Source organism: Lathamus discolor, chromosome 2 (genome assembly GCF_037157495.1).
Source record: "Lathamus discolor isolate bLatDis1 chromosome 2, bLatDis1.hap1, whole genome shotgun sequence".
In the NCBI taxonomy this organism is placed as follows: Eukaryota; Metazoa; Chordata; class Aves; order Psittaciformes; family Psittacidae; genus Lathamus; species Lathamus discolor.
In genome coordinates, this window is record NC_088885.1 from 14,710,495 (window position 1) to 14,728,054 (window position 17,560).

The window sequence follows — 17,560 nt, forward strand, 5'->3', positions numbered from 1 at the left end:
ATGCTATCAACTGTGGATAGCTATAGATCATTTGTGTTTTGTAAATTCTGTAAATAAGCTTCTAGTTGTCATGGTAATAAAGTATGTATCAGAGCTTTTTAACTGAGTTGCTTGTCAATTTGGATATTATCTTCTTTTTCCATCGCCTTTGTTTGGTGCATTCTGTATTTTATTTTATTCTTTAGAAAGAATCTGTTACTATGTGTAAAGATGTCTTTTTTCCATTCCTATAAAAGAAAATGCAGTCCTAACTTTACTGATCACATGCATTGTTTCTGACATGATAGCAGCAGGAGATCAATTCTGTTGGGGGGAAAAAAAACCCACTGTTTTTCAGGGAAGCTGTACTGGGTGCACACAGGGAATGAGGGAATAGAAATGCATAATGTCATGGTTCGCTGCAGCTAACTATGTCTGTGTCTAAGAGATTTTTTCAAGAGTACGCCTGAGGAGTATTCTTCAATAAACAGTATTCATGTGTGTTTTGACAAGGAACTTTAAAACTGACCGTATCTAAATCTCTATGAAAAGCTCTGTTTGAAAACACTCGCTGTGCAGGTAAGTGTTATAATCTATTAGACATTACTTGTTCTTTGTAATGCAGGATTACAGCTGGACAGACATCCGATGTCCCTTTGAAAAGCGCAGGGATGCAGCTTGTGTCTTCTGGGACAACGTAGTTTATATTTTGGGTGGTTCCCAGCTCTTCCCTATAAAGCGAATGGACTGCTACAATGTGGTGAAGGATAGCTGGTATTCCAAGCTAGGACCTCCAACACCTCGAGATAGCCTTGCAGCCTGTGCTGCTGAGGGCAAAATTTATACATCTGGTGGTTCAGAAGTGGGTAAGACACTAAAAATCTTTAAAACAAACCAAAAAAATAAAAAAAGGCACAAAGACCTGGAAATTTTTCTGCTTTTTGCATGACTGTTGAATAGAAGCTGCACGTTGCCATGTTAGCCTAATGAGTTTATTTTTCTATATTTAGGATTTTTATCCTCCCCACAATCCAACAACCTATTTCTGTTGTGTTTTTAAAATGGCTTCACTGATTGAAATGATTAAAATTTACATTAAGCATCAAGTACACTGCAACTCTTCAGGAAGTTAACTAGGGACAAGGAAATCGATTTTGGCAGTCCCACTCAGCTCTTAGCTTTACTTCTATAAATTCACAGAACTCAGCGTGGTTTAATGTTTTCTGTGATGTATGACCAGAATAGCTGCATTTTGGCAATGGCATTCGTTGTTTACAACATATGTTGGGCCTGATGAGGCCTTTTTTAAGGAGAGGCGGGGAAAAAAAGGTGGGGGAAAAAAGCTTTTAGCACTACTGCTTTTTGTAGTGTAATGGTACATGGGCCTGTGAAGGAATTCGTCAGTTTTTCAGTCAAATGACAGATGTTGTCATCTGATAGTTAGTTATTCAGTTGGTTTGCTTCAGTAAATGAAGGAAAACGACTTTATATAGATGTTAGTACTTGTCATGGTAAAAAAAAAAAAAAAAAAAACCATTGGGGTTTTTCTTCCAAAAAAAAGATGGGCATTGCTGGGTGTTACAGCAACATTTTAAAATCTATATTGTCTAAATCTGATACAAACAAATCAAAAGTTGGAATGTAGGTACGCTATATCCAAAAAATATAGAGCTTTAAAAAAAGCTGTGTTCTTCTGCAGGGAGAAAAAAAAAAAGGAAGTGAACACAACCAAAACCTAGAGCCAGGAGAAATTTTCTGTTAGATCCTTTTGCTGCAGAGGGAGGTGAGAAGAGGAAAAGAGGTCATAATCGGTGCTTAAGATTGAATCACTTGATGGGAAGTTATGACATTTAGGTAATGTTAGCTGACTCCTAGAATACTTTAAAGAGCTAATGTAGCAGCACATGAGGCAGTTCCTACCCGCCACCTAGTGTGGTAACTGTGAAAGGGCACCTTTACCATTAAAATAGGCTTACATGGGCAAACTTGGAACATTACAAAGTCTGGTAAATCTTGTAGCTTCCTACGTCACCTCAGGAGGGAGAATGATACCAATTTTGATTGTATAGTTTATTTTCTAATACATTGTAATTAGTTAATACAACTATAATGGAAGTTTTAATTTAGTTTTCTTTTAAATCTGCCATTGCATAACTGCACACTGTCCCTTTGCTTCCATAGATATTATTCAAGACAGAATAGTAAAAGCTAAAAATTAATGACAGAGTTTATTTTGCCTGTACTTTTTTCTTCTTTGGAACCCAGTGAACACTGCTTCTTTGGAAAAGTCTGCCTATCCCAAATCTACCATTTTCTGCTTTGGAGCACGCAATTATGTGAAACCATTATTTGGAGAAAATGCTGCAGTGTGTTTAGCTGTAGAGGAATCTAAAAATTGCATGCTTTTTGCACTGATTGAGGAGTTTGGAAAACTAATTACTGTGCCAGTCCACTACAGAAAACGGGTCACTTCCCCTTTTTGAACTCTTGGGGGTACTGTTTTATTTGCAATAGCAAGCAGCGTTTGGAAGTTAAACATACTAAATTCTTCCACTGTATTTAGGTGCAGGAAAAAATATCTAACATTATACTGACAGCATAGTGAAAATGGAATCCTTTACCTTTAAAAAAAAAAGACATTAAAGACAGTTCTGCTGTTACTTCCCATGGATGGGAGATTCTACAGCTTCAGAGCAATAAGGATGTGTATTTACATCAAGGAAAAAATATGCCCCACTTGATACAGTTCTTCATGATACATGGTAGGAGTAAACAAACACAGTTTATAGAATTCTGCTCCTGGTTTTGGATCTAGAAATGTAGTATTGTTTTGAGGGTTCAAATCCGCAGCTGTGAGTGCTGCTAGTGTGACACACTTAGATTTTTAGAAGTAGAAAGCCAAGGAAAAAGAAGCACAAGAAAAGGCACCTTTAACTGTTCTAGATTAATATATCCATTGAAACAAAAGGGGAGAAGGATCCTGGTTGTTTTCTGAGAAAGTTGTATCCATCCTTCTCTGCTTTGGCTATGGTTCATGAGCTTGAGTCTTTCAGTTCCCATCTAACTTCTCTAGAAAAACTGCTTTTTTCAGTAATAGCTTTATTTGCCCTTGAGGAAGTAGTACGCAGACCTTGCACTTCCAGAAAATACTATCTGCTAGTCCCCAGGAATAATTTAACATGGTGAGGGGTAGCTGTCTTGTGGTTGCTAATAATTCAGGCGTGGGTTACAACATAATCAAGTTCCAAAGGCAACAAATATTCAGGGAATTGGGCAAGTCACATTGCTTAGAGAAAAAAGACTTATGTGAATCCGTACTAAGTTTACAAGGCTGGTTTCATCTTCACATCTGAAAAGTCAACATATTTCTAAGTAGTGAGAGTAGCAGGAGATTATGACAAATGATTAGTAATTTATATACATTTTTGTTCAGTGTTTATTCCTCTCCCCCCCGCCCCCCCCCCAAAAAAAACCAAAACCAAAAGCCCAAACAAAACCCTCATCATTTGTTTCTGGTTTTAAACACAAATAGCAGTTTTATAAACTTACTTGCATATTTTGAAACAAAGGAGTCCAAAGAATTACAAGTAGGCAATTTCTGAATATCCCAAAGTTTCGAGTTTGTTACTTTTGCTTTTGGAGGTGGGAAAGCAGCTTTCCCTTTTCAACAAATAAATTACTGTTAGACTCTTCTCTTGAAAGACAACCATAAAAATTAATGCCACTTTGATGGGTTTCTGTTTTTTTTTTAAGGAAATTCTGCCCTGTATTTGTTTGAATGCTATGACACGAGAACAGAAAGCTGGCACACAAAGCCCAGCATGCTGACTCAGCGATGCAGCCATGGGATGGTGGAGGCAAACGGTCTCATTTACGTGTGCGGAGGAAGCTTGGGAAACAATGTTTCTGGAAGAGTCCTGAATTCCTGTGAAGTCTATGACCCAGCCACTGAAACGTAAGTATTAATTCTGATTATTTTTGGTCACTTGTGGCTTTACTTGCTCTGTAAATAACTGAAGTATGGATGAAAAATTATATGTGGTAAGGACTTTTCCTGAGTTAAGCTATAATAAACAAGTTATCTGTAGTTTCATTTAAAAGACAGTTTTTCTTAAGCAGCTTTTTTGTGTTTATTTTCCTAATGCTAGGTTTTATTTATTTTTTAATACTTACTTACTAGGAATGGTGTAGTGAGTTTGCCTGTTTGGTTTTCTTTTTCCCTAGGTGGACTGAGCTATGTCCAATGATTGAAGCCAGAAAGAATCACGGTCTGGTGTTCGTGAAGGACAAAATATTTGCTGTGGGTGGACAAAATGGCTTAGGTACGTGAATTCTATCAGTTCTCTAGCTGGTCACACCAGGTTTTGCAGGGGCCTTTTTTCTTCTGCAAAGCATTCATTCTGCTCTGTTCAGCTGAAAAACTGAGCAGTACCATAAAACATGTCCTGTTGTTGTGACACCATTGTTGCCTTCTTTCTTGCAGCCTCCTGCTTTACTTGCTTATTTTTCACTCTTTTTACTAATGACAGTACTCCCAAACCCAGATATGCATCCAGACTGTAGCCCAGTTCTGCAGTAGTTAATATGGCTAAACCAGTCATCTGAGAAAAGATTGATTTTTTTTTTTTTTTTTAATTTTTTATTATCATGTATTTTGAGAGATTTCAGCATTCTTCTTGAGACAGGTGTAGCTATTATTTTAGGTACTTCAGTCTAAAGACTTAAAGCTAGTCAGCCATTTTAAAGCAGTGAAAAAGTGAAAACTTCTTTGACTGCCTTAGCTCTGAAATATGACTTACTGTCATCAGCCAGTCATTTATGATCTGTCTCCTTGCCTTTAAGACTAGAATAATATTTTATTTCCCAGGAGAACTGAATTTTAATTACATAGGGTTTCTGAAGTGCTTTTTTTTTTTGAAATGGAAAGTTCTCAGCTATGAGGTTTATTAATTACCATTTATGGTAATTGGAATATTTTATTTCAGATTAATGCTATTTTAGAATATAGCTTGTATTTTAATTAGCTATTAAAACTACTCCAGAACTGATTTTTTGCGTCAGAAATCAATCCGAGATGCATTCTTTTTTGCAAACATTGTATTAATCATCTATAGCCAGAGCTGCCATTTTGTTAAATGTTAGTTATTCACTGAATGCTCATTTTAGAAGTGTGTACTATTGAACAAATAAGTTAAAGTATTATTTTGCAGTTCATATTCTGTAGCCTGACTAATTGTTCTTACTGTTATATATGGGGAAGAGTCATATCTGTGGCAAAATATTTGTACCTCTTGATATAAAGATTTCCTAATCTCTCAGGTATAAGAATTCAGGACTGAAAATGAAAACTGTGACCCTTATTAGAATTGTTAAACAGGGATAACAGGATGTTTGTAGATATTACTGCCCTGTTTCCTAAAGAAGCAAATCTTAGTCACAAAATCTGCTCTTCCCTAATAACTTCTGATTCTCATGGCCCTTTTCAAAACTACTTGGGCTTTTAAAGTTGACTGATTGTAATACCGTAATGAAGAGAGACATCCTTATCAGTGAATGACCAAATTTAGGTAAAGGGTAGTGGTTACCCTTATAGAATAAAATGCTCTCACTATAGGGGAGTTTCGGGTGGATTCCTGAGTTTCAGTCACTAGCCACAAATCCAAAAGGAATTCGGTATTGTTAGTTCTTCTGCTCATGAAGTAACATGTTAGAATCTCTAGAAAGCCTTGGTTGACATGGTTTGGTGTGAGGTGTCCCTGCCCATGGCAGGGGGGGTTGGAGCTACATGATCTTAAGGTCCTTTCCAACCCTAACTATTCTATGATTCTATCTGGAATTTGTTACATCTTGCTTTTAGTCTCCTTTTTATTTTTCTCTGTTTCTGTATTTATAAAAGGGTAAAACTCTAGTTTAGAAACCTGTGCCTTTTAATCTAAACCTTGAAAATAAAAAAACTAAGTCAAATCATTTGTATGCTCTATTTCAGTCCATGGTATGATGTAATAAGCAATTATCTATTTCATTGCTTTGTAGGTGGCCTTGATAATGTAGAATATTACGATATCAAGATGAATGAATGGAAGATGGTGTCTCCAATGCCATGGAAAGGTGTAACAGTGAAGTGTGCTGCTGTGGGATCTATAGTCTATGTCCTGGCTGGTTTTCAGGGTGTTGGTCGATTAGGGCACATTCTTGAATATAATACTGAAACAGACAAGTGGATAGCTAACTCCAAAGTCCGTGCTTTCCCAGTGACAAGTTGTTTAATCTGTGTTGTAGACACTTGTGGGGCAAATGAAGAAACTTTAGAGACTTGAAGACCCATAGGCAATGCTGAGACATTCTTCAAGGACTTGGGGAAAGATAGCTATTGGTGCTTTGCTTCCATGTTTTACTGAAACTTGTTAAACTGAGTAATAGGAAAAACTGAGCTGCAGTCTTTCAATTTGTATATACAGCATATTGTATTACATGGATTTTTGTCATGCCCATTTTCTTGTCTGTTTTAAGAGATGGGGATGTGTTTTGAGAATCTGCTTATCTAGCTGAGATCATATGGCATATTCCTTTAAAAGGACTGTGTGTGGCCTTCTCAAAAAGAGACCCAGTCCAATTATTCAGAAAAACTCAAAGCATCTGATGAAGATAAGATTTCTGGGTATGACACTTTACTGAGCTCAGTTGCAGAGACTTCTTCATTTAATAAAGGTGAGTAAATGCAGCTTGGGTCATGAGAAATGATGGGGAAAGAATCCTCTCATTTATACCTACCTGCAGAAATCTTACTAGGATGCAATGAAGATTTTTTTTTTTTCCCTCAGGAAAGACCAAGGACAGCAGTATAATAAATGATTCCCATGGTGCATGGGGATAGGTTATGCAGCCCTCTAGATCATGACAGCTGGCCCTCCTCCAGTGACTGACTTCCATCATTTGCATGACTACCTATTGATTTTTAAAGTTAGACAGGCCATATATATAGATTAGATAAACACGTTGCTAATGACCTCTGGCATTTTGGGGGGCTTTCATGGAAAGACTTTCTTTTTTTTTTTTTTATTATCCTGAGGTAAGGGGACGGTGGGGAAGTCAACAATAATTGTGCACTATAATTAGCAAGTTGGAAACTTGGGATTAATTTTCAATATATCTTCCCAGGTATCAGACTGTACATACTGTGGATGCCAAGCTATGACTAAAGATGGGAATAGGAATGGGAAAGCAAAGTCAATACAACAAATGTATTGATTTTTCTTCTTGAAAATTACTGTTTTTAAAATGGCATGAACCAAGTAATTAAAGATATTTTATAGAAGTCTTCTAAAGTTGCACATGGTTATTAACGTCTAGTTTGTAAGCATATAGTTCTGTAGATATTTGCAGCCAACAGAATAATAACTTCCCTCCAGTGTTGAAGTTCAGTTTGTCCAGCTGTGGGTGTCAGTGCTGTGTACATCTTCCAGCTCCTGGAAGACTATACAGTGTATGTATGTCTGTCCTGCTCCCATGCTACCTTATTAGTATCTTCACCCTGATCTTGTCACCTCTCTTCTAATTTGCTAATTTTTTCAGATGTTTCTATGAGACTGTTGAGTGAACTCAAAGTTGGTGCTTACCTACCTGTACCTTGTGCATTGCTGGTGGTGTGGATTTTTAGCCTGGTTTATTTCTGAAGATCCTCCATGCACCCATCAGTAGTATAAAATCCAAAGTCAGTGCTGCTTTGTAGACACCCTCTTGGTTTTCTTCCTCATCCTAACAACTCTGCATCTACAGGAAGTAGCTGATGCACTCATGGCTTGATAGCAGTTCCTGCACCTCAGTCCTTTATTCAGGAGAAAGTGAATGTTATCCCCCCCCCCCCCCCCCCCTTTCCATTTTTCTGAGCCACAAAACAGATGTGTCACTACTCTAACAAGCAGCTGGAGTCAACTGTGCGCTTCTCAGAGTGTACAGGCCCTGTGTTATTCTGTAGATGCTTTTAAAATTGTGGTGCCCCCCGACTTTATTTTCACTTCCTCCCACAACGGAGGAGTAGATGGTTGAACCGTAGCTTGTGACAGAACAAGGGGCTCTCCCGGTGGCAGGGCTGTTTGCTCATGAATCCCTCAACCTTTGTGCAAAGCCTCGGTGCTCGCCTTCACGTACACTGCTAGCTCCGTGAGGATCTTCCCCTCGACGTTCACCCCGCCACAGCCTCCACCACGGTTAGACCCGGCTCGGTGCCTGAGCTGTTCGTGCCCCAGGCCCTGCCTCTGCCGCCTGTGCACCGCTGCCCCTCACCGGCTGCCCGCCTGCCTCACGCCTCCTCCACTCTCACCCCGTTCCCTCAGGCCGCGCCGGGGCTGTCGAGCCTGCTGTGACGCCAGCTGCCCGGGGCGCGGTCATGCGCTGTCGCCGGGACGCTGCCTCCTCCCCCTTCGGCGCCATCTTCTGACGTCCGCGCGGCGCTGCGTGGCCTTCATGGCCATCTGTCAGTTCTTCCTGCAGGGCCGCTGCCGCTTCGGGGAGCGGTGCTGGAACGAGCATCCCCGCGGCGGCGTACGGCACGGGTCCTCCGCCACCTCCTACCAAGGTACTCCCGAACGGCGCGGCCTGCAGAGGCCTGCAGCCTCCGGCCTGGCCCGGTGCGGGGACTGAGGTACTTGTTGACGACTCAGTGCTGGGCCCCCGGCGCCTGCTGCGGGGCTCCGTGCGGCTGGCGGGGCCTGGAGGAGGCCCCGCTCTTGGCCTGAGCTGTCGGCAGTGCCTGCGCTGGCGCTTGTGGGGTTGGGTTCAGGCCGAGGTACTGCAAGTTGTGCCACGGGAACAGAGGCAATAGGCTAGTAACTCCGGAAACCTTGCTGATAAAGAACAGCGAGCGACTTTCCGGCACCGGCGCGTTGTACCCTTTGAGCGGTAGTTGTTTAGTTCGAATGGGATGCGGGCCTTTGGAAGCTTTTGGTACGCGAGAGACGTTATGGGGAGCAGGCGGGTACAGTCTTGTTAGGACGGTAACAGGGCTGCCGTTGCTCATCACCTGCTGAAGGAGGATCAGGAATTGCCTGTCACACACACAAATGGGTCCAGGGTCTCAAAACTTAACCTGGGAGGTCTTAGCTATGCACAGAGCCTCAGCTATAGCAGTGTAGGCAGGAGCCCTTACTGTAAAGGTACTGTGAGTTAAATTCATTCTTTTTCCTTCTGGGGTTGTTACTTTATGAAACGACATAAGCAAAACTGAAATAGTTTCTTTTCTGCGGTGCCCTGTGTTGTTGGTATGGTGATGTGAGGAATTCTTCACCTCTGATACCAGAACTAACTAGGGTAATGCACTAGGTTAAGCTTACTTAATAATCAGGTTAACTCATTAGGAAACGACTTACATTTTCAAGTGTCTGATTGCCACCATGAAAATAATTATACTCACAGTTTTTGTTGATGTTATATTGCTTAATACCGTAATGATTTTAAATTTCTGTTGTTTGATTCTCTCTTCTTTTTAATTGGAAGGTACAAGCAGAGGAGGAGGAGGAGGAGGATGGGGTAGCGCTAGCCAGAGACACACTAATGTTATCCAACCATCTACCTTTAAGTCTAATGTGTGGGGTGGCAGCAGAGATTATGGAAGAGGACTTTCTGCCTCCTCTGGCTTTGGATCATCAAGTGGCAGCAGCGGAAATGCGGACTTTTCACAGAACAGATTTTCTGTATTAGTGAACAGTCAAAACGTTGCTGATGGCTACAGAGATGAAGAGGAGAGACTTCTGTAAGTTATAGTCCTGTCTTACTGAAAACATTTATAATGAGCAGTTTGAAAGCTTACTGACTTAGTAGAAATAATGTAGAGGACATGATTGTGAGGAAGAAAGTGAGATGTATAAAAAGAACCATAGAAAACACTGCTTCATTTGGTTCTCTTGAGTTATGCAGGCATGGGAAGGAAGCGATCCTTGTTTTGAACCTGGACATACACAGCTGGACAACTGCATATTAGTATGGTGGCATGGTGTTTAAGTTGTGGGCAGGAAGATAAGGAAGGAAACAAAGATGCCAGTACTTAAAAAGAAGGGGTCAGAGCCCCTTGGACAGCATCTCAACCATTAAAAAAACCAAAACACAACACTCTGAGAAAATGAACGATTTGACTTAGTTTTCCTGACAGTTAAGATGATAACAAATTGTTCTGCCAGGAGTAAAACTATTGAAACCTGGTTTCACATGCATCTATTTTAGAATCAGTTGAGAGTGACTGGCAGGTTCAAGATGATTACAGGGCAGGTGATGAGAAGCAACAGGCAGTGTTGCCAATTTCCTGAAGAAGCAAGGTTTTGGAACCACTTTCCATTGTATTTTAAGATACATTAAGAAAATGCTTAACAGGTTATTTATTCCCTCTCTCAAACACGAATGTATGTTCTGTTACAAACAGCCAAAATATTTAGAATCTTTGTTACTGTGTAGCGATCTGCTTGTCCATTGCAGTTTTTTAACCATTCATTGTTTGTTTACATTTGGATTACTTTTGCTGATGTAGCTTCTATTTTGCAATGCTTAGATTATTAGGTTTTGGTTCTTTTCCAAAAACTTGTATAGAATACATCACTTTCTCTTTTTTCTTCTTTTTTTTTTCCCTGAATTTTGCTGTTTAATAATGTGCACACTCATTTATATTGTAAAATCAACCAGTATTGAGAAGGTTTTAAATTCTGTTGTGATCTACAGCTTCAGGGAAATTCTGTGACAGCATCTGCTGTACAAGAACTAAAAATACATTGTCTGTTTTGGGATTTATTTTTTCTTTTTTAAGATGCTGTTTGATATACGTGCAGTCAGATGATAAAGAAAATGCTTTGTAGGGACATTTATGTATCTTGCCACATAAGTGCATTTTTTTCCCTACAGACAACTGAGTACTTCTCTTGTTCATTCCAGCTAGTGTCTTTCTTCATTAATTTTCATGGTAGCAGGTATTTGAATCTGGCTTTGGATTTAAACCAGGCAGTTGCTTCTGGTGTATTGTTTTGACCATATATTTTCACCTTCATCTGTGTTTTTATTTTGTTTTGTTTTCTAGTGAAAGTGTAGTGAAAGACATGGAAACATGGGAATCTTCAGGACAATGGATATTTTCGTCATATTCACCAGTGAAAGAAAAGCTGAATGTCTCAGGTAGGTAATATTTTTAGTGTTGCTATGTATTGCTGCTGTTTAGGATTTTTGTTACATTTGTCCATGCTGTTGTACCTCTGCAGAACCATTTGCAAGGTGATGATTTGCTTTGTGGTGCAACAGAAAGGAATTTTGGATTATGGCGAGCTCATTTTGGACATTCACATATTTGAGGCTCTGTAATGCATCCTTGTTGCATCCCCAGCTGTGACTGACTTATTACAGATAATGTACCATGGCCCATTTCTTCATACCTATTGAGAAACTGCCCTCAGTATTTTCTTCGAGAGGTTTTTGATTATCCTCTTCTTACAGGCTTTCGAGATTTCTCACCAGAAGAGTTGCATCTGGAGTATTATAACTGCAGAGCAAACAATAACATTCAGAGCTATGTAAGTATTTTAAAAATGCTGACTTGTGGGCACGTTTTGGGGTAGGACTTGTTACTGTTCTTTGGGTGGCAACTCTCAACTCATTTAATTACCAAACTGTAGCAGATTATGAGAATGCCAAAATGCTTTTAAATTACTGAGCACAGAATAGAATGCGAAAATAACTGCTAGTCTGTCTGCTCTACCGTAACTTCCTATTTCTGTCTGAGAGCACAGGCTCAAACTGTCAGATCTGAGCTTCTATAGCTGGTGGCCTAGTGTCTTGACACATCAGCTCCTACAGGAAGTGGTGGCAATAGACTTTTAGCTAGTTTCAGATAAGTGTGTGGTCTTTTCTCAGTCTAGACTTTCCTTGACTTAGTCTTGTCCCTGCTCTTGTGTGTTATTTGTAGAAGTCACTTGAATACTGTCTCAAAAGTTTAATACTGCATATGCTGTTAGGCAGTTTGATTGTTATAGCTGGTTATATGATTGTTATAGCTGGTTATATAGTGCTGTAGGTAGAACACAATTTGATCTTGTTATTTTACATACCTTTGTTGCAGGAGGTTAATGCTGAAAATAGCAGATACTTCTTCAGAGGAGTATAAACGTTTCTAGAAAAGAAGTAATACGTATGGTTTTATATAAGTGTATTTAAATTTATATGTATTGTTCCTCCCCCATAGTCCCGTCAGTATCAAGGAAGCTAGCAGAGTTTAATGTTGTGCTAGGAAAGGAATTAGGCTACTGAATAGATGAAAGTACAAACTAACTCAAGCTACATTGCACTCTTTCCTGTTCTCCATGGTTCTGTATTACAGAAGGAATTGCTGTTGTCACCAGTCTTGCTTCATGTGTTTAGAATTATCAAAATTGCATTTTCAGAGACAGGAGATAAAGCTGAAAAAAAACCCCAACAACAAACCTTCAATTAAAAGGAACTGCAATGATTAAACAGTACACTCTGCCTGGCTGTTAGAAAGCAGAAATTTGTGGTCTTATTGAAGCACTAAGTGCAAGTCTCAATGTGTAGTTGACAACTGTATGATACGGTTCTCTTACAAAATGTTTTAAGTACAACATGTCTTTTACAAAGCATGTTTCTATTCTTAATCTGTGTCAGAATCTAAATTTTCCAGTCTGTTGTGCAAGAGCTGATACCAAGCAATGTGATCTTCCAGTATGTGACTAGACACAAAAGAATTATTGATGTTTGTGATGTAAGATTCTTTCGAAAAATTAAGGAATTTATTTACAAAAAAGATAACTTGTTCCACTCTTGCAGGCATTTAGGACACTCTGTTTTACTGTTTATTTTTTAAGGAAAAAAAAAAAAGCTTCGAATAAGGTGTGTTGATAAATTTAAATATAGGAAATTCAGGTTTGAAATTCTTGGAAAGTTATTTTTAAGACATTCCAGTTTCTTGTTTAATACTTTCATCATAGTTACCAAAACACAGGCACTATTTATTGCTAGCATATATTCTGTGCATTAGTTAGTTGGATTACATGAAATGGACGGATTTAAATTAAGGACTTAAAATGTTCAGCTTTGCAAAATTTAAGGTTAGTTCTATTAAAGTGTTTAAATTACAGTATTATGAAAGTGAGTGGGGGGTTTTCTGAAAATCTGGGAGAAGCTAAAGCAAATCTTAGGACTTCAGCTTAATGAGTGAGTATGTAAGTGTACAGGCCAGAATTAAAGCAAGGATTGAAAAGTTTCTTCACATATGCTTAAATCTTACATATTTAGTGTGTGGTTTGTTGTTTTGTTTTTTTTTTTTCTCCCAAGCTCATAATAGAGCTAGTGATAGAACTCAGATTTAGAAAGCCCTGGATTTTTTTGTAATTATACTGCTATGTAAAGAAAGTTGATTTAAGGGCAATAGTAAGAGAATTTAAAGGACTTCTGTGTTAATAACAAATATTGCAGCTCCTGACCTTGAAGTTTCAGGAAAGCAAAAATCTTGTCTTCTTGGCTTAACAAAATTTCTAGAAATTTTCTTTCAGTTCAGTTGTCAGATCACTCTTATCTTCTTTTTTATTAATGCTTTTCTTTTCCCCCTTTTTAGATAAATTCTGTCCAACAGTTAGCAGACCAATGGAAAACTCGGCTGCTTCAGTTGAAAGTTTTAAATGCATCAACAAAAGCAGCCTTGGTAAGTCCTAATGAAAGGTAAAATATATCTGTTCCTGATGTCATCTTTTTATTCATCTTGGGCAAATGTGGTTCATTTAGATTCATGTTTTTTTAGACACATCCTACTAAACTGTCCTGCAAATTAGCATTTGCATTTTAATTTCTGCTGAAAAGATATCTAAGACATGGTAGCTGGAATATGCCACTTTGTTTTTAATAAAGAAAACTTGCAAATATTCCATAGAATCAAAGTATTTAACTATGCTTCTACTACCTCTATAGAAATAGGTAATAGGTATTGCTTTGAAGATTGCAGGATACTCTTTTCCAACCACATATACATGATTCTTCTAGGGCATCCTTGTTTGCAGCTAAACAGCTGAGACATGACAATGTCTAATTCCTACACTCACTGTCAATTTTATGGTAGATCTATAAACTGTTCTGAAAATGTCAACTATGATGTGTTATATTCTGGTACTGTAGCCTTGAAAAAGCACTTGGTGTGAAAGTGTTTGGTGACTGGTGGCATGAAGACCTTGACAGTAATCTTAGAATGCTCTTGGGAACGTTAGAGAAGGTGGAAAGGGTGTAAGGAGGATTTACATAAGAAAATAATAATTGGAGTTTGAAAATTGCCCCATCTGTCCATCTGTGTGATTTTGTAGGTGATAGGAACATGACTGAATATTTTAGCACTGCGTGAGCCAGGTGAACATGAAACTCTTGTGAATGCAGTTTTGGGTCTTAACTCCACCTTTGTCTGGAGTTATGAAATTGATGAATTTCAGGCAGGTATTGTAAAACCCTTTAGTTAACTAGGGAAAACGGTGAGTCAGGAGGGTTCCATGTTAGCAAGGCAGCAGCTGCATCCCCAGGTTTGAAATACTATCATTGCAAGCCATATGAAAGCAACCTTAGCTTAAGGTTGGGATCTGATCACGTAGATGTACAGCAAGAGGCTAATATGCACCCTACTATTTTTCCCATGTGCTGATTTTGACTATTCTAAGGTATAATCAGCAGACCAGACCAGACCAGAATTGTCCTCAAGGCCATCTTGGGAGAAATAGAGCATTTTGGTAATGCCAGAATGAGAAATTGATAAGATAGGTGGGAGAGAAACTGGGTAAAATTTGGAGATACAGAGTCATTGGTCCTGAGAAGGTGATACACTCTCATGAATCTAGATGTGTCAGAAGAGAATGCTGGGGTTAAAGGCAGTATTAAATAGCCAGGGAGACAGAATAAGTTGATTTAAGTGGAATATGCAGGATGTGCCTGAAGTTTCAGTAGTATGATCACACTGCCTTGGTATTTTCAATGCTGAAGGTGAAAGAAGCAAGGTGAGAGAACAGGGTAAGTCAAAGCAATGACATAGGGTCATAAAGCACTCGCTGAAATAGGTAAAAGATGGGAACAAGAGCTCAAAGAGGTGTTCGAGTCACTGTCTGACAGAAAAGTCTATAAACTATAATATGTTTGTGTTTCTGGAGTGTTTTATAGAGAATACTGTATAGGTGCGGAGCATTTTGTTGATTGCTGCAAGAGTATGCAATTGTGATGGAAGTCTTCAGTGTCTAACTTAGTCTAAGTTGTATTAAGTTGGACTAGGCAACTATATTTTTGCCTCAAATATTCATTGAAAGACATTTCCCTGGTTTGGAATCTTATTTTCATTTATGTATTTGTACTTTTTTAAGCTATCCGAACTGAAGAACACAGTCACTCAATCATTGCCTGCCTTTGGATTTGGAGGACAGCAGTCATTGAGCTTTGGGTTGTCAAGTAAGTCCCTGCATTAAGAACCAACAGTTACACATTTTGAGTTTTTCTTCTGCATTATTGAAATACAGCAGTGGTTAGTTCCACAGATGGGCTCATTCTAACATTTTTTTGGTATCAACTTTATTGCAGGCTTTCCTGTGATCAGCAGCAGTAGCAGTGTTAGCAGTTTCTCCTTTAAAACAAGTTCCAGTCTCGTCAATGCATCATCTGGAAACACCCCTGCTTTTGGGAGCTCTTCTGCTGGTTGTAATCCTCCCGCATTTGGTGCGACGTCCTCTCTTAGTGTATCCCAGTCTGCTGGTTTTGGCAGCGCAGCAGCCCCGTCTGCAGCCTCCTTCTCATTTAAAACTTCTGAAACAACTAGTGGTTTTGGAACTTCTGGGTTTTCAGGGTTTGGCACTACTTCTGCTGTGAGCTCTTCAAACATCACTCCACCTAAAGTCTTTGGAGATTTTAGTGCACCCGTAGCAACTTCTCCCTCACATTCAAGCAGTACTCTATTTGGACAGACTGCCAGTGCCTCCGCACAGACCTTAATGTCAGCGCCTTCTGCAGTCACAAACAATACTTCATCAGAAAAGTTATTTACACCAAAGAGCGAACTGTCAGCTGAAGACTTGAAACAATTCGAAGCAAAAAAGTTTACAATTGGAAAGATTCCTCTTAAGCCACCACCATTAGAACTCTTAAATATTTAGGACTTCTAAAGTTTATTCTGAAATTACATGGTTTTCTTACTTCTGCGATACCTCACTACACCACTTTGTGATTGAATAATGAAACAGAGTAAATCCAGATGTAAACAAACGAGTTTTTGTTTCTTCTCCAAGTCTTCTGCAATGATAAACTCAGAGGTACAAACATTTGAACACTGTATTTTATAGTTTCTTGGTTATTTTGGAATGTATCTTTTATGTCCCAAGAAATGAACTAATTAACATTTTAAGTTCCCTTTTATAGTCTGTACTGTGAAATTCTGGTCAAAAACTATATTAAGAAGGCTTTGTCAAAAGTAAAAGTGCTTTGGTGAGATATTCACAGTCTACTGTGAATAGAATGCTAGAAAGAAAGAGCTGCACTGCCAAACTGGTTGTTGTTGGACCACTTTGTCATTTTCCTCTTACTTGGTGCAGCTTTTGACAGCTGTGTTTGGAGAGGGGGCTCCCACATGGCCTCTACCCAGCTACATCTTCCTGTCACCCAGGAATCAGTTACCTGTCCCAGCTGATCTAGTTCAGCTAGTGTTAGCTGTTCTGCTTCAGGTCATAATGCACACATTAGTGCAATGCAGTTGGGGCAGGACAGCCTTGAAACCATTCATCATGAATAAGGAGCCTTGTGGTTTGCTATTTCGCCACCTCGTTGATCAAACTTTGCAGGCAATTGTAAAGTCATTCACTACATGTATGTAAATTGAGAACCAGACAACAAAATTCTGTCAAAATTGATGGGTGATTATATTGGCATTAATTATATTAATGACATTTTGCCTAGATGCTATAAAGCAGGGATCAGAAATTTTCTAGGGGAGGGTTCTTGATCAGGGCTCTCACATTAGTGGTTTAAAATTACTAAACCTCATTAGCGGTTTAAAATTACTAAACCTCAAGAGGAGAGCAAAAGTTTACCCCAGGATCTACATAAATAAATTGATTGTCCCTTTAACACTTGAAGATAACTTTTTAGTTCTTGCTATGGACCCTGTGGTCCTACTTAAGACTTTGCTATATCTGTGCTTCCTACCAAAGGTCCATAGCATACTGGCTTGCTAAGATAGCATGAATGAATTTAACTTTTAGAATGATAGGCCATGTGTGGGCACTGCAGGTGTCATAGAAGTCCAGGTGCCTCAGTCCACATGCTCAGTGTAGATGTTGTGTTACAGTACTGGGTTGTTTATATGATTTTTTTCTGGTGATTGTTTTGTAGATGAAATAAAGCACCTGGTTTTTATTCTTGTTGTTAATGACCTGCGGCAGACTTCCTGCAGCTCACAAACAAAATACTGATACACTAGCCCAGAGTTCCATTTAATTCTTATGAAATGTGTTTCCAAGTGGGATCTCCAGAGCAGTAGTAAGACTTGTACAGACTAAGACACCTCTGCCAGGGCTCACTCAGCTTACCT

The 17,560-nt window shown here is 39.1% G+C and overlaps 2 protein-coding genes and 1 long non-coding RNA gene across 8 annotated transcripts in view; 2 read left to right on the forward strand and 1 right to left on the reverse strand.

The window, feature by feature from the left end:
• The window catches only part of KLHL7 (kelch like family member 7), a 25,179-nt gene extending 17,875 nt beyond the window's left edge, over positions 1-7,304 (forward strand). Inside the window, exons 8-12 of one of the 2 annotated variants that reach the window (XR_010609823.1) lie at positions 605-845; positions 3,733-3,934; positions 4,204-4,301; positions 6,013-6,687; positions 6,801-7,304. Coding sequence is in view for 1 of the 2 variants with exons in the window: in XM_065665856.1 (XP_065521928.1) it covers positions 605-845; positions 3,733-3,934; positions 4,204-4,301; positions 6,013-6,296 (825 nt within the window). In the remaining variant the exon portion in view is untranslated. Of the gene's footprint in view, positions 1-604; positions 846-3,732; positions 3,935-4,203; positions 4,302-6,012 lie in introns of both variants that reach the window. The other variant, XM_065665856.1, reaches the window with a different exon arrangement.
• Positions 6,567-17,385, forward strand: NUP42 (nucleoporin 42). 2 transcript variants are annotated; one of them, XM_065665860.1, is made up of 7 exons: positions 6,567-6,687; positions 9,472-9,727; positions 11,036-11,130; positions 11,446-11,522; positions 13,577-13,663; positions 15,348-15,432; positions 15,562-17,385. In XM_065665860.1, the coding sequence occupies exons 3-7, from the start codon at positions 11,055-11,057 to the stop codon at positions 16,128-16,130; spliced, it is 894 nt and encodes a 297-aa protein (XP_065521932.1). In that variant the 5' UTR covers positions 6,567-6,687; positions 9,472-9,727; positions 11,036-11,054; the 3' UTR covers positions 16,131-17,385. The 2 variants fall into 2 exon arrangements, with proteins under 2 accessions (XP_065521932.1, XP_065521931.1); XM_065665859.1 differs by lacking the exon at positions 6,567-6,687 and adding an exon at positions 7,923-8,554.
• LOC136007713 (uncharacterized) overlaps positions 10,332-17,560 on the reverse strand; it is a 47,370-nt gene continuing 40,141 nt past the window's right edge. For all 4 annotated transcript variants that reach the window (XR_010609825.1, XR_010609827.1, XR_010609824.1 and 1 more), the window contains 2 exons: positions 12,057-12,118; positions 10,332-11,491 (listed from right to left, as the gene is read on the reverse strand). This is a non-coding gene — a long non-coding RNA (uncharacterized LOC136007713). The remainder of the gene's footprint in view (positions 11,492-12,056; positions 12,119-17,560) is intronic.

What these genes read in the sequence shown, in the direction of transcription:
- NUP42 (XM_065665859.1), top strand. Translation starts at nt 8,443, where the DNA reads ATGGCCATCTGTCAGTTCTTCCTGCAGGGCCGCTGCCGCTTCGGGGAG. An exon ending in CTCCGCCACCTCCTACCAAG is followed by an intron (nt 8,555 to 9,471) that starts GTACTCCCGAAC and finishes TTTAATTGGAAG; the next exon opens with GTACAAGCAGAGGAGGAGGA. An exon ending in CATCAACAAAAGCAGCCTTG is followed by an intron (nt 13,664 to 15,347) that starts GTAAGTCCTAAT and finishes TACTTTTTTAAG; the next exon opens with CTATCCGAACTGAAGAACAC.